Source organism: Coptis chinensis, chromosome 1 (assembly GCF_015680905.1).
Source record: "Coptis chinensis isolate HL-2020 chromosome 1, ASM1568090v1, whole genome shotgun sequence".
Lineage (NCBI taxonomy): Eukaryota > Viridiplantae > Streptophyta > Magnoliopsida > Ranunculales > Ranunculaceae > Coptis > Coptis chinensis.
In genome coordinates this window covers 72,752,843-72,779,967 of record NC_141456.1, presented here as the reverse complement: position 1 = coordinate 72,779,967, position 27,125 = coordinate 72,752,843, and the positions used below count along the sequence as shown (strand labels likewise).

The following is a 27,125-nucleotide window of genomic DNA, read 5'->3' as shown; positions in this document are numbered from 1 at the left end:
TAGTTACCACTCTTGAGCATTCACCCTTTCTAAAATCCTTTTTATTCTTCACCAATAATTCCTAACCAGTCACAACACATAATAAAAAAATTACCCAGCTGATGAGTTGAGAACTGGATGGTTATCAGTAAAAGAGAAGAGAAGACCTTGTACAAAACCAGAATAGTTATTTGCTTCAAAAAGTAAAAGAAAAGAAAGACCCATCAAAAACCAAAACTCCAAAAATCCAAAGGAGCCAAAATTCGAATCTCCCAAAAGTTCAAAATCAAAAGGAGATGATATCAAAAACAAAAAAAATCAAAAGTAAAGTTAGAACTCCCAAAAATTCAAAATCATATGGAGTCACAAAGCCAAAGGGCTAAAAGAATGTATCACAATTCGGAAGGAAAAGAATAAAACGAGGTTCTTCTCTGGTTACGAGTATCTTGAAGACCCAGTTTCTCATCTTATCAGATTTTGTTTTTCCCTTCCTTTTTCTTTCTAAACCATCGCCCTTGCCCCGTAACTCCTAATAAAATATCTCTAGCTCGATTAGGATTAGGATGGTGTGATAGTAAGTGGCAAGTGTGATCAATCGACCCCGGTTCCTTTGGACGTCATTTGAGAATGCGAGGAATATAAGTGTCCGCTGCACTTGAAAGAATGAACTTTGAGTGAATCTATCAGAGAGTTCTGATTGCAACACACTCCTGTGAGAACCCACCTTAAGGAAGCTCTCCAAAAGCCTCGGAAACAACTATGTTTTTGCATTTCATTGCTCATGTTTTGCGCATCTATCTTTAGATGAATAAATTATTGCATATATATTATTCTAAGTTCAAAGGAGCTTGTCCTTATTCCCCGCTAATGAGATGTATGGACTTTTGAGAATAAATAAGGAAACATGACCCTGTGTACTAAATAGAAGAATTTTGTGAGTACCTTCACTGGAAAACTCTCACGAGGGTTAAAGCTCGTCCTCTACGGAATTCCTAGTAGTTTAAGGTATTGTTGAATATGGTCAATGCAATCGCACTCTGCGAAATGAGATTAGTATAACTGATAATAAATCACTCATTTATGATTTTAGTTTTCTCTCTCATCCTTGCTTGGGGACAAGCAAGATGCTATTTGGGGGTGGCGATCAGCTCCCAAATGTGCATTTTATTACCCGTATATTACTGCATTATAGTTCCTCTTACGCTTAACGAAAAGATAACTCATAGCTTTTACTGGCTTTTTTAGGTTAAGGAGTATTTCAGACCACTTATCATAAAAGATGCGTCTTAGCACCAAAAAGGCTTAATCATGCTTATTATGAAGACCAGTAGCTATTGTGGAAAAGAACAGAAAAAGTCAAAGTTAACAGTTTAAGTCCTCAAATCAGAAGACCAAAGATGGATACCCTTATTTCAAATTATGAATACTTTCTCCCTAAACCTACCTTGGTCAAGAAGGCACCAAAAAGCTAAAGCCAAAATTGAAAAGGGTGAGGTGTCTAGTTTGTAACGGAGAAGGGCAAATCTGTAAATGGCAAAAGTAAGGATATATAAACAAAAAGCAAGGGAGAGAGAACTCATCCATTGTCTTAGGATCCAAATCATTTGGTTTTTTTATTTTCTTGTCTTGTTTTTCAATTCATATTTTTAATTTCTTGTTGTTTTATTTTATTTCAATTAACTTGTTAGTTCCTTTTCTTTATTTCAATCAAATTTGTTACTTGCTCTTTGTTTTAATCTTCAATCTCGTTTGTTGCTTTCATTTCAATGTTTTAATCAATCTTCTTTTTATGTTTTCAAGTCATTTCAATCAAACAATCAAAGATTTCAAGTTCATTAGCTTAGAACCATTCTAATCCTACAAGGATCTACCTTTCTTCTTCATATCTCCCTCACTCAAACTCTAAACAATTTAGGATGAACCTCAACTTCTACTCTAAACTCTTTTGAAGTATATTCATTACAATATTAAAGCTTCAGTGCTCAAGAATGGTGAGATCTATCCCAAAGTCTGCAGGAAGTGTAATCAACTTTGTCTGATTGAAATGGTTGACAAGTGATTGTGTCCAGCAATACTTGAGGATAAAGAGAAAAGCGCTCAGAAAAAAAGCTGATAAAAGATAGAAAAAAGAAAACAATAACAACAACTGCTTCACAACCTACAGAACCATGTCCAACACCACCACCTATTTAGAGATCACCAATGCTTCATCTTGAAGGCTCCACATACACATCAGCTCCACCCACCACAAAAAGAATCACTTCTATCTAGTAAGCAGTGAAAGAGGTTGTTTTAGCTCTCTATGCTACTGGTGTCTTCTATAAAAATAAGTGATTGTTGTAAGTCAAGATGACTAGTTTATGTTGTTTTGTTTAGAGTCTGGTTTATGTGGTTTACTTTATATCTGTTTATTTCAGGTGTCTATTTTATGTTGTTTCTTCAAGTATCTATAAAAACTCGTCAGTTTCACCTTCAAAGCTTCAGTAACTTTGGCCTCCAAAATTTCTTTCTTACTCTTATCAACCCACTCGAAATAATTACATGTTGAGGATGGATCATCATCGTAATGCATACACCCACATAGCACCGTCTACCTCGGTTTTGTGTGGTTTTCGATCTTCTAATTACTACTAGATCACCACACTCATCACATGTTCATCGAGAAGTAGTAGAGCTTGAAGACATGTTCAATTGAATTTACCCCACTACTGTATTAGAGTTTAATGGAGAGAAGTAGTTGAGATTGCTAGTCTATATATAGGCTTCTTCCTGACGGCTTCACAACGACTACTTTTGGCGGGATTAAACGGGATGAGGATGTGATGTGTATGGTTGTCTCAACGGACCATTTCTGTACGGATTGTGGCTGTCCGATTGGAGCTACAAGATAGTGACACGTGTTGGATCAATCAAATCAAGTGGGGGTCTTTAGGTAAATTCTTAGTGAGAAGGGTACTAGTTGTCTTTTCCTTTAAGTCAATAGTAGTCGTTGATAGCAATTGATGAGATGACGACACGTGGAATTAATTTGGTTAATTTTGAATTTGGTCATAGACAAAGTCACGAGGTATTTTTGTCATTGCATCCACACAAGGCCACTTAAGTCTTTTCATATGTGCTCACAATGAAGATCACAGTCAACTTGGGTTGACTTGGATGTGTCGTGGTCTTGGGGGGGTGGGGGTAAAGCAAGAAAATTGTTATTCTTAGGTAATTATTAAGGAACGCGACTTTGTTTGTTCTAGATTGTAGTAGCTACCGAGCATTCTGGAAAATCATATTTTTAAGTTATTAATTCATTATTGTTGTTATAAACACGGTAAATTTCACTTCTTGTTCAAAAAAAAATATAATGGTTCTACTGTTTAATTAACAATAACTCTTTCTTTACACATTTTGTAGAACTAATTTCCTGTATTTTTCATATTTTGTTAGTTACATATCATTTGAATCAAATAACTTATGCTTATTATTTGTTTATGCATTACCTAACAGATTGTCATGATTACTTTTGCTCTTATTCTTCTTGCTACGGTTGTTGCATGTGTTGGGGAAGATGATAATTGGTGTGCATAATTGACTTGAATACTTCTAAAGCGTGATTATCATCAAACTTATCAATACCCTTCAACTTTTGATACATTTAAATATTTGGGTAAAACTTCAACATCAACTCTTGTCAAATCGTGTTATGGTAATCTTAAACTTGATTGTACGAATGACATGTTTGATGACACATGCATGGACAAACCTTGGGTACTTACTAGAAAACTTTAGGAGACCTGGAGTAAGAACCCAAAATAATCCTTGCAACAACCAACTTAACAAGATACATCTCAACTTTAGTTAATCTCTTTGCCTCCTCACAAAACATAATAACCCTCCAAACCCATGATAGAAAATTTTCAAAAAAAAAACCATGGCAAAAATATGGATCACATTTTCAGAGATAACAATAATTGTATCACTTGAAGCCTTAATCTATATACCCAACACCATTTGAAACACAACACTGAAGATGAGATTAATTTTTTTTCCCACAACCCCATCTTCTCCAAGTGATTTAATTTGAGATTACAGATCGTTAAGACATATGAAACTGCAATTTCATACAATATAATCTTCATCTTAATTTAGAAGAAAAACAGCTAATCACCGATTCGCAAAATGAGTGTGCGGAAAAAGTGGGGAGAGTGGAAAAATGAAAATGAGTGAGGAAACCTATATAAACTAACATTTTATGCATGATGGTCATGGCGGGGGACATACCTCACTCTCAGCTAGTTTATATATACAACATAAGACTAGTAATGCGAGATCACACAAGTGTATGAAAAAGAAAGATATTCTTCATCATATATCATCTTGATGAAACCTAAACCTTTCCCATGAGATGTAAGCTTAACTATGATCATCATATCATATCATATCTTATTCGTTTAATAACAGTTTATAATTTAAAAATGACTTAAAAGTACCTTACAAATTAAAAAGGTTGTGGATGTCGTTAAGAATAGTGTCTCTACTTTTATTTCTAGAATTTATGGTACGGTATTAAGTTTGCTCATTTTTTTTTTAAATTTAAATTTGAAGTGCATGTTTGTTGATTTTGTTCTTGTCATTTGATCTTATATATATTGAACTAAATCATTTCATCTTATAATCTCTTGCACTTTATAGTAGCGATGGTATATTGTTTAAGTTCAACTTGAATGTTTTTATTATATATGTTATATTTATAATGTACACATACTTTATTTATATTATCTCTTGTCATGTGCTTTATGTCTAGGTCTATATATTTGCTAGCATGGTTTTCCCTAGAAACAACACATTTATGATTGTGTTTGTTGGATAAAGATTGGTTAAATGAAGATATTGATTATGTAAGAAAACAATCTCATAAGGTTACTTCCAAAGATTTAGTCCTGGAAGAAAGTGATTCTCATCCAAGGAAGTCACACTAATAACATCGAGTAAAATCAAGAGAAGAGGAACTCATTTATCGCTTTAACTCTATGAACTAAATTTGTTATTTGTTATGCGTTGGACAACAAAATTGGTCACTGATTGATAGTTCTTTTTCTTTAGTGTATATACAGTAAATTACATTAGTATATCACATCTCAATATGATAATCAATGGCATCAAAGCTCTACCAATAATCTAACTTTATCAGGTAGCTATTACCCCCACAATGTCTAATTATGCATATTGTTGTAATTTGACAACTAGGAACTAAAACTTTTATGAATATAACTTTAAATTTTACATTAGTATATAGAGATGTATGTGATATGTCTAATTACTGAGTTCTCTTTATGAGTTCTCTTTATTAGTAAAATTTTATGAGACATATCACATACATCTCTATTACCAGTATTTACTTAATTTGAAACAAAATTGTTTGATTTAGCATAGATTTCTCTTTACCACTGTATGAGACATATCATGGCTTAATTACCAATACTTCATTTAAATAATAAGTGTTTGACAATTTCAGACAACAAACTTTTGTTTTGCTCAATAGCAGCATAGACTTCAATTTTAAAAGACCTATTCCTCACGGGGTAGGACATCGCACAAACGCAAAACATTCTTTAGTACATTTAAAACAATCAAACAAACAAAATACCAAAATCTAAAAACTACCTGAAAACAGTCACGCCTAAACCCCGAACATAGATTTTGCTTTATATTTTGATTAGAAACACCTGGGCACATTAAAACAACAAAGCAATTAACAGCTAGGTGTTTTAGAAGAAATAGAAAGCAAATTGGAAGAAGAAAAATGAGTGGTTTACCTGAGTGAACATAGCGAGAAAGTTTCCATCCATAGCTCCATAGTCTTTTAAGCATTTTCATATTTTACCTATGAGTATGACGAATACATGCATGGCTTGATAATCAAACTATCTTTTACCAATTTAAACAAACAAAACATGCATTAAAATAAGCAGGCTATATATATTGGTTACGTTCATACCTTCGGACTCTCCGTTTCCTTAAATCACAATTAATCGAATAAAATCAATCAAACCGTACGTATCCAACTCATGTAAAAATCAAACCGTATACATATCGACACTTAAGAGTATATAAAATAACTAACTAATATTTCTTTTCAACGTAAGCCGAGAAGAAAATCGACGCTAAGAAACTTGTTTTAAGATTTCAAAAGTGTGACTAGCTTTCAAAGTTCCTATAATATCTATTGGCCTGGTTTAATGCTAAACCATATTTAGAATTGTGGGTTATTAGTTGTAATGATATCAATTAGTGATATAACCAAATTCGATGTGTATGCTAAAGATTAACTTTAACACCGAACTTGATTCTAGTAAATACATTACTCTCTAACTAATATTTAAGTATAATATGAGCAAGGTTGTCAAACCCACCTCAAGATGAGAAGAATATATAAACTACAAGAGAAGAAAACAATGAATATTGTTGGAGAGAAAATATATTTGTGGTTTTTTATTATACTACTTTAAACTAACGAATCACATAAAACTAGATTATCAAAATAAATAAAAGTAAGGTTTTATGAATGGAGATTAGGTTTTGAGAGATTTTTTTTTATAGGTAAGCTAGGTTGTTATAGAGGTCCCCCTATCCTTTTTCATTACTAAAAGAAGCTTGGTTACAATCTCAAGTACATTTTGCCACTAACATCTTCAAAGACAATTTTTTTTCATATCCTCCGAGAATAAACTAGGAATAATTTCAATAAATCTAACATAAGGTATAGTAAAAGCTAATAAATCTGCTAATTTGTTAGTCTCTCTATATGTATGATGAACTGAAAGAGTTTTAAATCCACATTTTTCAAATCATTAATATGTTTACCAAAAAGCTAGTGTGCACAGGGCTGTGAACCACTCATTTTAAAATTTGTGACCAGGTGTTTAAGTTTTAGCCAACAGCAACAGGGTAAAAATGTAAAGGCTCCCTTTTCCCTAAACTCTCTCTCTCAATGCGAACTCTCTCCAAAAACACTTTAATGTCCGAAACAAAAAAGACAAGGCCAAAATTTGGGTGCACCCTGCGCACCTTAGAAGCCCTCTAAAAAAAACAAAAACATTTTTTTCCTTTGCCTGCTTTCTTGTTTCAGTCTTCTTCTGTTCTCTCATAGTAGGGTTTATAGATCTGAGAGAAGAAGAAAAAGACATGGCTTTCTCTACTATGATTAGATCAACTATAGCAGCATCACCTCTTTCTTTTATTGAACCTCCCAAGGTGATATATCTTTAAATATTAATATTATTTCATTTTTTTTATATATGTAGTCATGATTACTTGCTTGTTTTGGTATGATTTGATGAGCTGAACTATGAAAATAATTTGTTAATGAATGACTGACTTTTTTAAGCTTAGACATGAGTATTGGTTATTTGCTTAAAGGTAGTATTTTGTGTTATGAGTGGAGATATAAATGAAGTTTCGATACTATCACCTTTTTTGTTGCTGGTGTTGTTTGTCGAAACTGCTTAAGTTGCATCCCCAACTTTTATTGATTCATAGTGTGATAGTGAATAGTACACCCTCCACTATCAATCATCCATTACAATGTTTGTGAGTTTTACATCAAGAGGAGGATAAAATAATATCATATGGGCATGTTTGAATTAAATGGTTTCAAAGAGAGGAATAAGTTTTTTTTTTAAGTGGAAATTTTATTGATAATGATAACGAATTTTACAAATAATTAGGACAAACGTGCAATAAGCTACGCCGCAAGTCCTTTCTGAATAGCAAATCCTATCCTTCTAAAAACAAACTCGTTAGAACCAGCTGTCATGACGTTATTGTCCATAACTTTCCGAAGTCTCTTGAGGAGCTCAACAGATTATTGTTTCAAGAAACCGAAAGTGTTGAAACTGAACGGAATGAAACAATGCTGGTTAGCCCTGCAAGCTTCCTCATGCTTCTCTATCTTCCCTGTCGCTACTCTCTTAGCTACTTCTCCCACCTCAAAGTCACCATTCCCTAACCCTACCAATAGAGAGACTCCAGTTACATCAACACATGCATATTTTCCCTTAGACCAATTGTAAATCAAGACATCTGCAAGCCGAAGTATCGATCTGCCCTCATTCGGATCAGTGAGAAAGTTAACAGGAGCTTCTTTCTTCACTTGTACCCCAGCCCTCCAAAATGAATCACACAAAATGTCTCTAACATGATCATGTCGGTATTTAAACCCAGGAAAATGTCTACAATGTGCTGCATAGTCCCCAAAAGCATCTAATATACTCTTCTTGCATATAGGGCAAAGACCACCATCAGGGTACAAAGGAATCATAAGACGGTACCGAATAATGACACGATATTCCACCTGTGACATATGCTGTCCAAGTCCCTCCATCGGAATAGCAAGCAGAAAATCTTTTGCATGTTCCGACTGCAAGCAACCAATGACTGCTTTTTGATGAACAGATAACTCAAACTCCCTCTCAAGACTAGCAACAATCTTACCGTAGAAAGCTTCCACCAAAACTTTTTGTGGTTTTGAGGGGACGATAACATTCATAGCCAAAGAATCAAGGTCAAAATCGGGAAGACAGATACGTAATGTACTGGTAGCATCATCAAGGATTTCACCCATAGGCACTGGACCACAACTCCTAAGAATGTGGTTCTGAAGCTCTAAAGTTTGAAAATGGGAGGCCACAAAAGCAAAAGTAGAGACATCAAAGGCACAATAGATACCTAACCTACCAAGGCATAATGGAAGCGTTGCTAAACGCCACTGCAAATCTACGAAGCCAAGACCATCAGAAACTGTAATACCCTACAGAACCATGCGAAGATGTTGATCCAAAGTCTCAGTTGCCTCCCTAAAAAATGATGGTGGACAAGTACAAATCACAAAGACCAACTTGGAGAGGCCAACACAAGCTCATAAGAGTGCTAACTCACACTGTGGATCCTCCAATACAGCTAAACGATCCATCGAAGTCATAACCTTTTTCAACACGTTTGTGAGCAAGACTCATGACAAAAGAAGAATCAGTGCTAACTGCCCCTCCAAGCAACCTGACCCCCAATTTGAGGACGGGATAAGTCTAAAGGAAAAAGACCGAGAGTGGAGCGACGTGGATCAAGTGATGGCCAAAATATCTCAGTCTTAGCCACATTAAGAACCAGCCCATAAGAAGGTCCTTCTTCTTAAATCATACTCAGAGCTGCCGCCACCTGTTCTGTATCCCCAATTAGAGTCCCATCATCTAAGTACCAAGCCTGGAGCAATAACTGACAACTGGACTGGATTTGTAGGATCAGAGGGTGTAACACAAGTGCAAAGAGAAGGGGACCCAATGGATCACCTTGCTGAGCCCTAGAAGCAAATCATCCCCCACGTATAATCTCGCAGGCTGAAAATATAAATACTCAACCCAGGGGGCAATAGCGGGGCAACGAATGCGAACCTCTCTCAACATATTAGTTCAATCAACCATGTTAAATTCATTATGAAAATATACTAGCAACATAGAAAAAGATGTACTGTCACCATTAGCATATACCATGTGATTGACAGCATGCAAAATCGCCTCTGCTCCACCAGGGACACCGACCCCATACTGAAAATCCTGCAAGTACCCTACCACATCTTGGAAACTCCTTTCATTGCAACCTTGGAAACAAGAAGTCGCCAAGCCATGCCCACTGCTATCGGACGAATGCTATTATCCGGCTTAAGGAGTGGAGTAAGTGGAGCACTCACTATGAATTCCGCTAACGCTGTGGACATCGTCCCTGTAACCAAAGATTTACCACAGGAGTCAGGGCATCTAACAAGTCATACGATATAGCTTCTGCAGCACCACTCATGGCATCTAACAAGTGCTGAGCACAGAGACCATCCCGACCACATGAAGTTCCTTTCGGAAATGACTTAATGCATGACAATAAAATGTCTCTCTCTACCAATAAAGGGGGCTCATCAAAGGGAATAGTTGGTCTCACAAGTGGTTGCCATATCAGGTGTTTCTCTTTTAATGCACGTACAGTCTTTGCAGTATTAGAGGCAACCCCTGATGATGACAACACTTTTACCGCTACAACAAAATATACATCAGCCATTTTTTGTAAGCATTGACGCACATTCTGAGAGGGGACGGATTTCCTGGTTGACTGGATTGAAGGAGGCTCTATTACAGACTCTAATAGATGAAACATCCCACTAGGCTCATTCTATATCGTTGAAGCATGGAGAATCTGTTTTTGCTGAAGGTTTTTCCTAGTACCAGAACGACGTTCCTGTCAGTTCTGTGGTTGAAAAACTTGCAGAGTGCACCGCGGCAGAAAGAGGAGGTGAACCCAATGCATAACTGAACTAGGATCAACCGTGATATCCCAGAGGGCGGATTTCAATGCACCAGAAAATGCCAAATGACAAGCCCGTGGTATACTCTTCACAGTTTGAAAAGGAATACAAAATGCACTATCAAGTAACGTCTCATCCAGAGAGGACGCAACAACAAGCATATTAGGGGTATTATCGTCACCCCTCTGCATGCACGTAAAATCTATAGTGTTGGGCTTAGGGGGTGGCTGTGGTATGCCTACAATGACACATTCAAGTTCCCCATTCTCCATCAAGGCAGGTGGTTGTATGGTATTATCTGGATGACAACATTGTATACCAAATGCGTGGATGCACAGACAATGGCCACAAATCCATTTGTCTAAAAACTTTAAAGAGTTCTCCAGTGACAAATACAGTTCACTATCATCATTCGGTTCATCCCGTATTCTGTAGATACTCAACTAGCAATCCATGTGTTGTTTATCAAAATGCATATAAAGCTAAGGAACAGTAAACCCATTACCATTTACTCCATTGGTGCGGCCGTTAAGGAACAGTAAACCCATTACCATTTACTCCGTTGGTGCGGCCGTGACGACCCCAGAAAGTACAATGAACGCGTTTCTTCGGGGGGTGGGGCAGTGAAACTGGAAGAAGCACTTTTCTTCCCTTTCATAGCCAAATCCCATCAGCAGCTCAACAAACCCCAAATACGGTCAAACAAACCCAAAACCTTTACAGACAAATCCCAAACCTCGCAGACAACTCAACAAATCCCAAATTAAAACAGAACACCCCCAAAATTCAAATCCCGTCGAACAACCAAAACCCGACGAACAAAACCCCCAACGAGCAAAACCCAAACTTGTAGAACAAAAACTAAATCATTATTTGATTTTGGACTTAAGGGTGGGTGGGCAGCACAATAGGTCTCGGGTGCTGGTTGGAAGCGTCAGTTGTGTTTGTTTTTTTTTGTTTGGGTGCTGGTGAATTAAGGGGTTGGTGATGGAAGTTATAGGGTTGTGAGGCGGTTTGAACTGGTGGTGCGGTTAGAGATTGGTGGAGGAGTTAATTGACTGGTCTGAGAACGGTGGGGAAAATTATAGAGAAGGTGGCTGGAAGATAGCGGTGGTCATCAGTTGATACTAACTAGCTTCGGGAAAGCTGCTGGTGAAGCAGTGATTAGAAATGGTGGGTTGTGAGGCAATGGTGATCGAAAAGGGTGCTGGTCATGGGGAAGCAATGGTGGTGGTGGCGGTGCTGCTACGAGGTAGGGTTTTATGTATGATGATAAAGGATGATGGTGGTGGTGGTGGCGATGGGTGGTGAATGGTGGGGGAGCAACACGAGTGGTGTTGCAAGGTTTGTAGTAGATCTGGGTGGCGGCGGTGCTGCTCCAACAGTCGATTTTCTACTAGGATGATAGTGGATGATGGTCGTGGCGATGGGTGGTGGTGTAGGTGCTGCGGGGAGAGAGAGGTGGACGGTAGATGGTGGTGCAGCATAAGTGGTGCTGCAAGGGTCGGGGAGAGAGAAGCAATTTTTTTTTTTTATATTGTTGCTTGTTTGTTTTATTTGAATTTACAATGATTTTTGTTACTTTTTGTCTTTCTCAGCAATCATTCAGTGGCAATCACAGTCTGAAGTCAGCTAAGGTCCTGACAAGCGTTTTCGGTAACTCAGTTCAAGTTGACTCATTATCCTTACAGTTGAGTGATCAAACATTGTGGTTTCTATGACATTGTAGTGAATTTTTCTTTAATTTCACAGTAAATCTCATGATTCTTTGTTTGAATTGTATAGGAAATGTAGTGGAAGAAGTATTCAGCCTATCAAAGCCACAGCCACAGAGACACCCCCTACCATTCCTAGTAAGAGCTGTATTATAGGACTTTTAAGGTGATTAGTTTTTAATTCTGTGAAGTTGTCTTATTTTGTGTCATTTTTGCTCATGTATAGAGTCATGGAGCCGTGGAAAAACAAAGATTGGGATCAACGGTGAACTTTTTTATCTTGAAATCTTGTTTATTATTAGCTTATTTGCATCTTTTAGGTTCCATCTAGACTAGCAATGTCACAGTTTAGTTTTAGAGCATAGAATGAATCTAGTCTTCCAGTCTATCTGAAAATTACTATCGTGTAGGTTTTGGCCGGATTGGAAGGTTGGTCTTACGTATTACAACAAGCAAAGATGATATCGATGTTGTAGCTGTAAATGATCCATTCATTGATGCCTCATACATGGTATGGGGACACTATTTGTATCTTCTCCAGCTTTTCTTTTCCTTTCTCTATTGCCATTGGAGCTAAATTTTACAAATGCATGTCTTGTTTGTACCGACTATGAGATTAATTGTGAGACTTGAGGTGGTTTATGTCACTATATAAAAATTAGTATCAGCATACATCCTTAGTTCGATCCAATGTAAAACCTAACACATTTTTCTTTTTTGTCTTATACGTACTTTAAATTGTGCTACTTAGTGAAAATTTTGGGCTGATGTTATCCTTTTTCAGGCTTACATGTTCAAATATGATTCAACTCATGGAGTTTATAAAGGAACCATAAATGTAATTGATGCTTCCACTTTGGAAATAAGGTTGTAGTCACAAACAAAAGGTGATGCTCTGGTACCAGCTTTCTTATCAAGGCACTGGTGCTTATTGAAGAACATAGTTTCTAGATTTTAACAACATATTTTTCTGCAGGGACCCTACAGAGATCCCTTGGGGTGAATATGGGGCCGACTATGTCGTTGAATCTTCTGGTGTCTTCACAACATTGGAAAAGGGTTCACTACATATTACGGTTGGTGTTATTAGGTTCAGTATGAGCTGAATGTCTTCTGCTTCTCTTAATTACACCCCACCTTCCTTTTTCTTCTTCTTTCTTCAGCTTATACTGACTGATCTGCTTTGCCTCTATAGGGTGGTGCCAAGAAAGTTATAATATCAGCTCCATCGGTAGATGCACCCATGTTTGTGGTTGGAGTGAACGAGAGGACGTATAAGCTAAGCATGAACGTTGTTTCCAATGCTAGCTGTACAACCAATTGTCTTGCTCCTCTTGCCAAGGTCTGTAAGAAACTTTAGATTATGTAGATCAGTTCCATTTGCTTCAGCTTTAATGTATATTCGTGTTACCTCGTAGACATGCTTGAAAACAAGTGCTACACTTTACTTATCAAATATATCTTGAAGGTGGTCCATGAAGAGTTTGGCATTCTTGAAGGCTTAATGACGACTGTTCATGCAACTACAGGTATATCTCTCTCCCTTCTCTGCTCTAAATCTCAAGTGCATATATGTTGGAAGATTGTGGTGGTAGAATATGTGATATAAAGGATTGGGGTAGTATTGGCCCGACATAAGCTGTGGTAGGGGAAACCGGGGTGCAGAGGATCAGCAGAAGGATGGGCCCGAGCTAAGATATGCGGAGGGTTCACGAACACCCAATCAGTCCGCAGCCTCTTGGGTACACGGTAGAAACCCTACACGTGGGAGAAGAGTGAGCGTGGGATGAAGGAACAAGTGGACGACTATGATAGAGGGTCAGGGGTATAAATAGAACAGTGGGAGAGAGAGAGAAATGAACTTTTCGGTGAATTGAGGGGGCGAGACCTAAGGAAAAAAGAGGTGAAAGAGGGAGGTAGAAGAGGCGTTCCAACAAAGATGAAAACCCTTCCCTAGACGACATCATTTTGTTTTTATAAGTCGGATTGTGATACTCAGTTCCCAAGATCACAAATTAATCGAGGAAAAAAGTCACCCAAAACAAAAAACTTGTGTTCTTTTCTTTTGAGGTGCGCTTTATGGTGCAACTCTCTCTCTCTCTCTCTCTCTCTCTCTCTCTCTCGATATTTGATAAATTGGCTTCTTATTCATTGTTCAAAGAATACAGAAAGGGTGAGGGGAGAGACCTACCATCATATACATAAAAGAGAAAAGATAAAAATGGAAATCAAAACTAGGAAAGAAAATTGAGAAAACCCCAACTAAGTAAAACCTGAGATGACAACCCCCCATCCAGTATTAGACTATCAAAAGAGAGTCCCCTCTAATATCCAGAGGTCCAAAGGCAAAGGTTATAGCCCTCTTCAAACGGCTTCTTTCATACCATTCCTCCTACCTGAACACTGACTTTTAGAATTTGAAATTTTTGCAATTGTAAACACCCATCACTGTAACATCTTCTGCTTTCCTGTTCAGCGACTCAGAAGACTGTGGATGGCCCTTCAATGAAGGATTGGAGAGGGGGCCATCGAGCTGCGCAGAACATCATACCCAGTTCAACTGGTGCTGCAAAGGTACTTGGAAAATCACCAAATAATCTCTTTTTTTCACCTTCTTTTCTCTTAAAGTTTTTAAAAGACCATGGTTTCTTCCCTAGAACTATATAGGCTATTGGAAAAGTACTTCCAGAACTCAATGGCAAGCTTGCTGGTATGGCCTTCCGTGTACCAACTTCAAACGTTTCTGTTGTGGATTTGACTTGTCAACTTGAGAAAAGTGCTTCCTATGAAGATGTCAAAGCTGCTATCAAGTGTGCTTATTGTTTCTTCCTCTTTTGTGAACAGAGTGGAACAATTTTCTCATTTGCATCAAATTGTGGACTCTGTTTTTTTTGGTTTTTTGTTATGGATGTTGTTAATGATGTATGCAGCTAACCTTGGTTTATTATTTTCTACCGAGGTATGCTTCAGAGGGTCCATTGAAAGGCATTCTTGGATACACATACGAGGATGTTGTCTCTAATGATTTTGTTGGTGACGCAAGGTAGAGTCGAAACTTTGCATGTTCGTTTCTTTCAGTGGTTCAGGCGACAGCTGACCCATTAATATGAGTTTAGTCACTCTAATCCATTAAGCTTTCACAGGGACTGCTTAATTACCCTACCAACTGCTGACCCCAGTGACCCAGCTAAACAAAAAAAATGACAAAATTGAGTACGGGAGAAACAGAGCAATGTGTTTTAAAAGTGAGAGTGACACCTAACTATTTTCAAAACACAGTCGGTCACATCAATAAAACCCCTTCAACCGTTCAATCCCATCGCGATACAAACCAAACACACATTAACAGTAGATGTCAACCAATAGCAGAGACTTATCTCTACTGCTGGTTGTATAAGATCTAAATAAGACTTCAGCATACGTAGGAAAAATATAAGTTTCTCAGCAACAACGCAACCTTAGGGCATCTCCAATGGAGGGTGTAAATTGTTTGAAGTGTAAATTTTACACTCTAAATGTCAAAAACATGTTTCCAATAAGGGGTGTAAATCCCAAGTGATAAGCTAATAGCTAATAGAGGGGGTGGGGAATTCCCTATCAAGCTATTAATTAATAAACATTTCGGGCGTCACTTGAAGTAACGTCCCAATTAAAAAGAAATTATGACGTCACTTAAACTCATGTCTGTTTTATTTTTTTTTAGAATTGTAATGTTTGCGACGGGTAAAGACTGTTTTGGCCTAGTTTTAATAAACTACGGACGTTACTCAAAGTGACGTGTGTTTTATTTATTTTTTGGTTAAACCCCTTGTGACGGACTTTGACTGTCAGTTTTTTAATTTTACAAACTCTTAAACTTTGTTGCATTGGATACCATTTTGGATGTGGAAACTATTAATGTGTAAAAGGGACCATAAAATCCTAGTGGCACCTATGTGGCACTTATGTGGAGGTGTATATATACACTCTCCATTGGAGATGCCCTTACTATTTCGAAAAGCTAGTGTGCAGGGTGCATCTGCGCCCAGGGCTGTGAACCACTCATTTTAAAATTTGTGATTAGGTGTTTAAGTTTTAGCCAACAGCAACAGTGACGGTAAAAATGTAAAGGCTCCCTTTTCCCTAAACTTTCTCTCTCACTGCGAACTCTCTCCAAAAACTCTTTAATGTCCGAAACAAAAAAGACAAGGCCAAAAAGGATGGAAAAGAAGTGGTGTTTCAATAATAATACCATAATCAGTAATAGAAGCAGCAAATAAACGTCTTTCATACAGAAGATTTAAGAGTTCATCTCCAAGATTTCTTATCATCCACTTCTGAACCAGATGTTCTTTTCCCAACTCCCTCCTCTTCAACGTGCCCAAACACTTCTTCTTTTCGTCAGATCTACTTCTTCACTCATTGCATGTAAGCAATAAACCCCTTTCTTTACGTTTTATTTGTTTTTGGAATTTGGGGTATGTTTGTTTTTGGATTAAAATGCTTATAGTGTGGTTCAGATGTAATGAAGTTCATCTAAATGATGACCCTGTTAAAACTTAGCTTGTAAGTGTTTATATGTAATAATTTTGAAGATTTTGGTGTGTTTATTTGATGAATTTGAATGATGGGTGTTTGTGATATCATTTGGTGCATTGGTTCTACTTTATATCTGAGGTTCGGACATTTCCCTTAGTTTTCATGTTAGTAGTGGTATATATCATAAGAGTGATTATTGTAATATCTCCTTGTTAATTCCATGTACAAGTTGAAGGCTCCTAACTACAGCCTATATAGTCAAATACTCAACATATACTAGTGTCATCCTGTTTACTTCTACAAGATGATCACAAATCCTGCAAGAGAGAGAGAGAGAGAGGTGGTGGGTTGTTATGTACAACATAGAATGAGTCTTCTTATAGCTTTTGTTGTATGGTTTCTAGTCATTTATGGTGTGCTTAATCATATTCCCAAGCCTATTTTAACTTGCTTATTTCAAAATTTCAGGTAGGGAAACTGTGAGAGATGTGGTTTTCTTGCACAATGAACTGTTTTTTGCTCCAGCTCAGAATAAATAAGACTATTCTTTTTACTATAAATTCTTGACAATAACAAACTTAATTTTTATAAGAAATTTAGTAGAAATGTAAGCATATTTGTCTTTGCATTAGTTGTATATGTTTTCTTTATCTTGTGCCAACAAACTATCAATGCATGTCCAGACTCCTCAAGTAAAGTTCTACATGCATGATTTATGTTTTCTCTAGTTCCGCATTTTATATCTTCGTTCATTTTGATTACATGCATTCTGTTGAAATTTAATTCATCTGTGTGAGAATTTCTATTGATATTATCTCAGTAATAAGAAAATTAGAGTTAGAATGTGAGAGCGAAGATTAGAGTGAGAGAAAAGGACTTTTTCACCAATCCCATTTTTTTTTGGCTTAGGCTGAGTCCAATGGCTCCCTATCCCTTTAAAAGTAGTGTTAAAATCAATAAAATAGAGCTAAAGTCAACAAAATAGAGCTAAAAGTCAATAAAGTAGAGCTAAAGTCAACAAAATAGAGCTAAAGTCAAAGGATTTTACTCTCTATCTCTATTTAAAATAGAGATAGCTCTATTTTGTTGACTTTAGCTCTACTTTATTGACTTTTAGCTCTATTTTGTTGACTTTAGCTCTACTTTATTGACTTTTAGCTCTATTTTGTTGACTTTAGCTCTATTTTATTGATTTTAACACTACTTTTAAAGGGATAGGGAGCCATTGGACTCAGCCTTAGAGCAAGAGAGATGTGAGATGTAATGTTACAATATTATCCTTAACTGTTCATTTTACCAAAACTTTGTCCTGTCACCCTAGGAAAATTTAAAATGAGTGGCTATAAATCCAGTGCACCCTAGCTAAAAAATATGGGCGGGCATCACCACTCCAATTTTCTCTCTCGCTCTCACCTAAATTATGTTTACATCTCCAATTTTATTCTCTCTTAGTGTACTTTGATCATTCTAAATCTTCAGTATCAAGTTAGTTGATTTCTTCTGTCTCCTTGTTTGAATTGTGATTTCTTATTTATTTGTGAAGTCAAAAGTGCATCAATCTTTTGATATGACAGTTTATGTGGTATAATTCAACACTCATAATTCAATTAGTTAAAGTGATCTAACTCTTTTTGGGCTCTTTTTGTATAGTTCAGTATGTTAGTCTTTCTACAGTATATATATGAGGTGTAGTTCATATATGAACTAGTCCTGAATATGACACTTTATGTGGCATATTTCAGTATGTTCACTATATGAGAACTAGCCCCAGATAAAGACACTTCATGTTGCATATTGCACTGTGTTAGTATGAGACTTTATTTGGTATAGTGCACTATACACAAAACGAACTACTCTAGATTATGACATTTAAAGTATGATAACATTAATAATTTATAAGAAGTCATGAATAAGACACATTGAGTAGTATATTAGTATGTTAAAATTGTGAAGTAATCCTACATATGACATCTTATATAGTATATGGTCTAGTGTATGACAATTTATGTGGAATACTCGTGTATATGGCACTTAAGTGGAATACTCGTGAATGAGAGAAAATAATGGTAATCTTGATTCCAACTTTTACTATCACTTGATTCCCAGTTTCCAACAAACACTCACAATCATCATCTACTGGATGGAGCCTATGACATGGGGGATTTGGGTACTGCTAGTGGTGTGTCATTAACCTCTACTCATTTATGTGATGTAATACTATGACAATTTTTATCTCTAACTTTTCTATTACTGAACAATTAACCTAAAGGTATGAGGGTTTCACTATGTTATTTCCCTATTATTTGAATTCACATTCAAAGCACGACCTAATAGGTATGGAAATATAGGAACCTCATATAAGAAAATAAGGTTATGATAGAGTTGGCTATCCCAGTGGCTGTCAGGTTATAATGATCCGTCTTCTTAAATTGAAAAAAACTTTTAATTTGAGAGGATAGATCATTATAACCGAACATCCTCCTGGGGTAGCTAACTCTATCATGTCCAGCTTCTCAAATATTTTCTTATATTTTAGGTTAAGAGTTGTTCCATAGACATAGATAAACAATGTCATAGTACTACATCACATACACAAAAGTTAAGTGTGACCAAAATAATGTGGGAAAGGACGAGAAAGTCGGCTTACACAAAAACTGAACAAGAAGAATGAGAGAGAGCGAGGGAAAACAGAAAGTGGTTATGGTAATATGTGTTGACGACTGTCCGATTACAACAAAGCTTGCTGAAAAGCTACTTTCAGTAGACTCTTCATCAACGTTTCAATGTCTTGATTCTCGGAAGCATATAGTGGTTGGGAAGTTTTTCAAGTCTGCACATGTAAAGTATGTAAAATGTAAGTAAATCTGAAAACCTTTTATGATGCCTAATGTTCATTTGACTGTAAAGAATGCGTAGTCGTATGTATTTGCAATGACAATTGAATTTTCCATCACCGAGATGTATATGTTATTGTATTAACTGGTGTACGTAATGTATGTATTTCATTGCAGCACCGTTACTTGGGATGGAGACACAATTCAAGTACATGGTAAACAGCTGGAAGAATTGATGCTTAACATATTTGTTAATGGCCAGGTAAGCTATGCACACAATTTTTTCTCATATATCATCGATGAAAATTGACTTACTTCTGGGATGCACTATGCAGGTATTAAATTGGTATCCTCGAGAGATAGATAAGATAATTTATAGTAGTCGTAAGCCTCAGAACAAAGCACTTAGCCATTTCTTTGACACTATGACTTTCGTATGTTTGAAACCTAAGGTTATATAATACACAGTGTTGCATACTATCAAGTTGTAAACTTGTATTGCTTTTTTAGTGGTAATTATAACATGGTTAAAATATGGCAGTGAAGTTCAGAAAGGCTTTAGGATTACATGTAACAGTTGTCAGCACAAGTATATCTTAAAAAAAAGATGAAGCCCTAAATCTCCTTAAAGCTTATGACAGATTTGTGTGCAAAACTGACAAACAACAATTGGAAGTATGTTATGGTTGTAAGCTATACTGGCCTTCTTTGTTTTTTCGATAAGATATTGATAATGCCCATATGTACTTATGATTCACATTAGTCTACCTCTTAAACTTGCATACCTCTAATAGGTTATCTTATCTCCAGACAGTGATATGTTATATGAAAGGGACAAGAAACTTTTGAATGGTGACCGAATGTTTTCTTGAGTTCATAGTTGATACTGCATATGGTGATCATCCTTTTGATCCATACATGACACTCTTGAAGACTATGGGTGTTTTAGTTTTAGTGGGCTTTCTTTCCAAGAAAAGTTAAAATTCATCCCACAAGCCTTAGAAATAGGTTAGTTATCTGTTTTCCTTCCAATTCTCCAAAGTATGGTAATTATTTATTTGTTTGTTGAATTAGTCTTTCTGAAACTGGTTTTTAATTGATGGAGATGTTATAACACATAGTAATAGGCTGTTAGTGGTCGTGTCGGTACTAAAATAATTTCCTATCTTCTTGGTAGGTTCCAAAACTCTTTCCGAGAGTGTAATAGGTGGTACGAAGGATACACAAGAAATGTTAAAATTCTGTGCTGCCAACAAGATATACTCAGGGATTTAAGTTATTCCAATCGACTACATAAATGAAGCACTTGAGAGGATATGCTACATCTAGTAGTTTAATATGAGTATGCTACATCTAGTGCTTTAATATGAGTATGCTACATCTAGTAGTTTAATAGGATTAGCTACATCTAGTCATTTAATAGGCGTGTGCTATATCTAGTAGTTTAATAGGAGTATGCTACAAGCAAAAGGAATAGTTAAGGGTAAGAAAGTAACAACACATCTTCTCTCCCTCTAACCTCCATATGGCGTGAACTAAACTTTTTCTTTCACTAAAATCCATTCAACTAGAGATCTCTTGCTTCCATTTCTCGTAGTGTACTTTGATCTTCAACAATTATAAGTGTGAGGTTAGTTGATATCTCTTTTGGCTCCTTCTCTTTTTCATGTCTAGCTAAAATTTCACAAGTGAATGGTGTGTGATTTGGACAATTTGAATGCAAAGTGTTTAGGGAACCGTAAATCACACACATTTGCTCTTTTGTTCATTTAAAAAGTGATGCGTAGTATTATTCTGACAGTTAGAAAGGTGTATCATGTTAAACTTTTCTCGAATGTCAAATGAATAAGAACATTAATTGTTTCTATTGTCAAATGAAGTTGACATTGAATCAAATGAACTTGACATTGAAAATTTCCAAAGTGGTATATGGTTTGAGCACCATAGTTATTTGGTTCTGACTAGATTCTACTGTTCAAGCATTTGTGTTTTTTTTTTTACTATTACCACTGTGATTACTTCGTAGAGTATGAAATCGAGTGAATATGCGCTAAAAGTGCACTTGTTTCATGTAGCAATCCGATGATGAATCACTTCTCTGACGACGAAGAAGATTGGCTTCGAAATGCATGTTTTGATAGTTTTACGTATGAAGATAGTGATTTTGTGGATGTGACATCTATGGGGGAGGGTGAAAATGTTGAAATTCATGAGAACAGTGATAGAGACAGTGACGGGTGTGAGGCTAGTAGAGTTTTCGAAGCAGACAAAGCAACATTCTATTCTATGCGGTTCAAGACCACTGATAAGGCTTTCGCAATTTACAATCAATATGCAAAGTTAGTCGGTTTTAGTGTTCGTAAAGATACTTATAGAATGCGTACAAATGGTGTTCATGTTAAGTAGAGATTACTATGCTCAGCTGCTGGTGAACGAAATGTAAATAGTGTCACACCCAGAAAATGAGACATCGAATCTAGAGAGTCGAAGCCCATCACTAGGTTTAAATGTAAAGCCCGCTTCGAAGTTGGTTATGATTTTGAATCAAATTTGTGGGTTGTGAAGGATTTTATTGTGGAAGACACACATCTACTTGTATCAGATCCGAGCTCGATGTTCTTAAGATCACATAGAAATGTAAGTGAAGAAGATTTGCAATTTGCTACACGAGCCTAGTTGGTGTTCGTAAATGCAAGGTGATAGATGTTTTAGTACATAGGGCTGGAGGTTTCTCATGTGTTGGTTTTTTGAAGAAAGACTTGCATAATCATATGGGGCTTGATAGGAGAAATCGATGTATTGATGGTGACGCCAACACACTGCTGGATTTCATGGATAAGAAGGTGAAGGGAGATCACTTATTTCATTACAATTATAACTTAAATGAGGGTGGGCAACCGGTTAGACTGTTTTGGGTAGATTCCACCTCACGTGCGGATTACAGTTGCTTTAGAGATGTATTGTTGTTTGATTCATCATACAAGAGCAACCAGTACATGATGCCGATTGTTGTGTTTGCTAGAGTGAACAACCATAACAAACAGTAGTGTTTGGTTTTGCGTTATTGACGAATGAGTGTGTAGAGTCTTACGAGTGGGTATTGAAATCTTTTGTTGACGAGATGTATGGCAAACACCCTAAGTCAGTGATCACTGATGGTGACCCGACAATGCGCGAGGCTGTGAGATCTACTCTCCCAAATTTGAAATATCGCTTGTGTTGTTCGAACATTATGAAAAATTGCCTAAAAAATATCCACATCGTTGGATTTCCAAAAGATTTCTACTCTATTATGTTTATGAAGTGCTCATCCAATGAGTTCGAAGAAAGGTGGGAAACACTCGTGAAGAAATTCCAAGTCAGTAATAACAAATGGGTGAACATGATATACATGAAAAAAGAGATGTGGGTAGAAGTATATCTCCATGGTGAGTTCTTTGCCCGTTGCAGAAGCACCCAACATTGCGAGAGTATAAACTCCGTAATCCAACTTCATGTGAAAGCTGGAATGCAGTTGTTTGAGCTGTTTGGAAAAATGGAAGTGGTAGTTGCAAAAATCTGGCACCAAGAGCACGAGGAAGAGGTGATGACGACAGTAACCAAACTAGTCCTTCATACCCACTTGAATGAATATGCAAATCAAGCTGCATCTATCTATACTCGAGCTGCTTTTGGTTGTTTTAAGAAGAATTAAAGGATGAAATGATGTACATTGCAGATAGTAAAAAAGATGTGGGTGACAATATTCGTGTGTACACCATGAGTTGCCATTTGAATAGGCAAAAAAAGTCGACTATGAGATATAATGTTGTATTACAGGACGCTAGTTGTTCATGTGGGCTATTTAAGTCGTCTAGATTTCCATGTAGACATATCATTTCAGTTTACAAACATGAGGACGTTCGTGTGATACCTAAGGGCTGCTTTTTAAGGAGATGGACACGGGTTGCTAAATTAGTTGTTCCGTTAGGCGATCCAAACTTTTCTGACCGAGCAACCTCTGTTATACGTTTCAGTGATCTTACAACCAAATATATCCAGATATGTTTGTGGGCCTCCCAAATAGCGGAAAGCACTAAAGCTTTCAATGTTTTTTTAGCTTCTTTTTTTAGAAAGAATCAAACTCCATCTGCTTCTGAAGGTAACCTACATACTTCTTTTGAGATGCCTAATAGTCTAACGGAAAATCCAATAACCGATGAGACTTCACCAACTTATGAAGGCATCCCACGTGTTCCTTTTGAGATGCCTTTTACTCCGCCTAAAACCACACATCGGCAATCGGTTAATGATCCCCCATATGTAAAATCCAAAGGCCGACCGCAAAATCCTAGCAGATTTCTGATAGGGTTATATACTAAAAGCATTACTTTTGTATTAACTCTAATTCTTTATATTTTGAATGAGAATCATATGGGCAAATGTTATGCATATTATTTATGTTATTAGTTATATGCATGTGTCTAATACTTTATGTTGTAAATGATATGGTGTGAACACACAAAATATCATATCATCAGTACCTTATAAAGTATAAGTAATCGTTCACAACCTAGATGGATTTGGACAAAGGTCATTAGTACGGTTGTAGTATAATCTGGTATTAGTCTATCTTGACTATAAGATTACACTAGTACACTTTGTGTGTATTGAACAGGACCAAGTGAGGTTGTTTCTCCTTATACTGACTATATAAGAGAACAAACACCTCTGTTATTGTGGATGCTTGTCCTCCTAATCCGAATATAATAACGGGCACTTACATGCATTGTACATTGCTTTAAATCATCAATGAGTGAGATTTATTTGTGAATCAACAAACTCGATGGATTGGGTAATGACATTGTATGTAAGGTGTCCGTTGATTATAGAAGGAATGCGCCCGCAAGAAGTCGGGTTGATGATGTCCCTCGAGGAGCTTAAAAAGATTGTCATGTAAACCCCTGTAGGTGGATTTATTTCGACATGACAATGAGGTTGAAGTGGTGCTTACTCAAGGATATAAGTAGTTGATTAATATAGTTGTCAGTAACTTGACTTAATCAACAGACATTCGATATCTTAAACACGGGGAGATCAATGAGCATATAATATGGAACCCATAAACACTGACACGTAATTTAGGATTAGGGTGGTAATGCAACAATGGCCTTTAGTGGAATAAGCCATTTGTTGACGGACTTGGGCCGTGTGTTCTGGGCGAACATGGGAAGCCCAAGCCCGTCAGGAGGCCCAACCCTAATTTCTCCTCATGGTCCCTGTTGTAGCCTATAAATAGAATAATCTCTCTCTGGCTGACATTGACTATTCATTGGATTAGAAAAAGAGGCAAGGAAAGATAGATTCAAAATTGGATCTAGATTTGTGAGAAAGAAGGGGATTGGTAGATCGTTGTCCACACAACGTCCAATCTATTCTAAAGGAATACAACAGAAGATCAAGGGGTTGATTTCGGATTTGATAAAGCTTGGATTCTCAGAGTTATCTAAATCAGATTCAAAGGTATGTTTTCTATTCAAAATTGTGAGAACCCCATTGATTCCGCTGCGCGTGGGTTCTCGCGGTTTGTAGAAATATTCGTTCTGAAATAACGGTTCCTAGAATTTCAAGGTCACAATGAGATGAAAAAGAATAAGTGTGGCCATTGTGGTGAGACAGGTCACACAAAACCCACATGCACACTCTGGCATCCGAAGGACGGAGGTAAGATTTATTTACCTTTGCGATTTTTTCTTTGGTATGGTCCCAACTTTGTAATGTCTATATTTCCAATTGTATCTTTTGATTAGTTGTTGATTCTACTTTATTTCGGGAACATTTTCATTATGTTGCACTATTTTACAGGTCCAAGTATTAACTGCAACTATGTTGAACGCACTGCTCAAGTTGCCGACCTACGTAAGGAAGATTACGAGTTGAACAGAGATATAGGGTGTAAGTTAAAAGTTTGACGTTATAAAATTCATTTCCGTATAGACCTGTGGATAACATGCATTGATAAGAGTGTTCGTTTATGTTTTACTTACATCAAAATATGTTACTACAAGGTGTGGGAAGACATAATAACATGCATGCATGTACATCTCACTTTTAGTTTTAGAAATTTCCTTTTGGAGCACATGACATTTTATTTCTTTGGGTTATAAGTAAGTAAATGTTGTTTGTTTCGTGGCCTTAGTGAGATTGGGTAAAGGAACACCGGGATCTCGAAGGTACAAGTGTAGCAATTGCCAATTTACGGAGCACACAAAGCCTAGGTGTCCGCATCCATATAAACACAATAGTGAGCAAGGTACGACACATATTTTAGTTTCGCACTTGTTTAACTTAGATGGTGATGACGTTATAATGTAAACTTAGATTGCACAATTCGCGCAACTCTTTTATTTTTATTTTCTATTGAACTTACAGGATTTTGTGGTGATGATGTTCCTAATGGTGAAGTTATTGGTCATGTTCCTGGTGGTGATGTTCCAGGTTATGATATTAGGTACACCACTCAAGAAAAATTCAATATTGAGAAGTTTTGTAGTGAGGATGGGTGGGTGTTTTTCTGCATGACAGATATTTGATGTAAGGGAAAGAGATGTGCAACTGAACAATGTAGAATATTTGTGTTGTTTGAAGCAGTTGTTGCTAAGCTTCTCAGAAGATTTAGCGATTGTTGTAATAGTTAGAACAATTGTTACAACGGTATTTATTTTGGCTTCAGGAATCGAATACATATTATGATTTTGTTTATTACAGTTCAGGAAGAAGTTCACTGATGTTGGAACTTGTCAGTCCATGAGTCTTTTGAACAGATAAAATTTCTACATATCACACTTTATATGGTATAATTTGGAATATGATACTCTATATGACATATTGCAGTGTGTTAACTATTATGAAAGCAGTTCTCAGTATGATACTTTATGTGGCATATCTCAGTGTGCTAAAGTAAAGTTTGGGCCTAAAGCCCACAATTCGAATGTTAAACCCCATTTAGCCTTGTTCTTTTCTCTTTCTTTCTTCTCTATCAACGGTAAATATAGTAAACTCCAAACTTCCGACAATAGTTAAATGGTAGAACCAAACTCCAAACTTCCAACAACCTAAAAGTACATAACTTGCAAATTCACTATAGAAGATGAAGAAGAAAACAACCAACAGTAAAAAACCAGCAAGGAAGAAAGCAACACCTATGAAAGCAGTTGATAGAGCGAAGAAGAGGAAAATGAGGAAAATGTGCATTTAGAGTCAATGGGGAGGGGGAGCAAAAATCGATGCCCGCGAGAGAAGGTCAAAGACAATGTTTAAGCTTGTTGTTAATTTGTGGATTTTTAAGCGTAGGCATTTAAGTTTTTTTAGGTTGGATTATTTAGAGGAATGTAATGCTATTAAATGATCGAATCTGAATAAATTGGTTTCTTATACTTATTTCCATGCATAATCTACATGAAATACAGTTCGCAACTAAGAAGAGGGAAGGGAAGGAAGTGGTAGTTTAGAGAGTGGGTGAAGATAACAAGAACAAGAAGGAAGAGAAGGTAGTGGATGAAGATAAGAAAGAAACGAAATATTATCCTTTTTGCTCAAGCTTGTTACCAATTTTTTATCTTGCCAATAAACTCAGTGAGTCAAAAGTTGGTGATGATTTCAATGATCTAATGGGTAGAACACCATTTGGTCACATTTTTAGAGTGTTCTTTGATGATTTGTTATACAAACAAATGTTGGTAAAAAAAACAAGCATCATAGTGGATA

At 36.6% G+C, this 27,125-nt stretch overlaps 1 protein-coding gene across 11 annotated transcripts; it reads left to right on the top strand.

The window, feature by feature from the left end:
- Window positions 1-10,619: 10,619 nt before the first annotated feature.
- On the top strand, window positions 10,620-26,060 carry LOC147525127 (glyceraldehyde-3-phosphate dehydrogenase GAPCP1, chloroplastic-like). 11 transcript variants are annotated; one of them, XR_015221073.1, is made up of 11 exons: window positions 10,620-11,815; window positions 11,911-12,002; window positions 12,098-12,165; window positions 12,254-12,292; window positions 12,438-12,538; window positions 12,812-12,914; window positions 13,004-13,103; window positions 13,223-13,369; window positions 13,496-13,556; window positions 14,504-14,601; window positions 14,685-15,029. XR_015221073.1 is itself a non-coding variant. In XM_086605540.1 (8 exons), the coding sequence occupies exons 2-8, from the start codon at window positions 13,271-13,273 to the stop codon at window positions 21,479-21,481; spliced, it is 597 nt and encodes a 198-aa protein (XP_086461666.1). In that variant the 5' UTR covers window positions 13,004-13,103; window positions 13,223-13,270; the 3' UTR covers window positions 21,482-24,175. The 11 variants fall into 11 exon arrangements, 8 of the variants coding, with proteins under 8 accessions (XP_086461666.1, XP_086461659.1, XP_086461671.1 ...); XR_015221074.1 differs by having other exon boundaries at window positions 13,509-13,556; window positions 14,685-14,920; XR_015221072.1 differs by lacking the exons at window positions 10,620-11,815; window positions 11,911-12,002; window positions 12,098-12,165; ... (1 more) ...; window positions 12,438-12,538; window positions 12,812-12,914 and adding exons at window positions 19,557-19,641; window positions 25,224-25,313; window positions 25,558-25,671; window positions 25,791-26,060 and having other exon boundaries at window positions 14,695-14,837; window positions 14,987-15,070.
- Window positions 26,061-27,125: the final 1,065 nt, after the last annotated feature.

What these genes read in the sequence shown, in the direction of transcription:
- LOC147525127 (XM_086605526.1), top strand. Translation starts at nt 13,271, where the DNA reads ATGTTTGTGGTTGGAGTGAACGAGAGGACGTATAAGCTAAGCATGAAC. An exon ending in GTCTTGCTCCTCTTGCCAAG is followed by an intron (nt 13,370 to 13,495) that starts GTCTGTAAGAAA and finishes TATATCTTGAAG; the next exon opens with GTGGTCCATGAAGAGTTTGG. An exon ending in GATTTTGTTGGTGACGCAAG is followed by an intron (nt 15,071 to 16,352) that starts GTAGAGTCGAAA and finishes CTTCTGAACCAG; the next exon opens with ATGTTCTTTTCCCAACTCCC.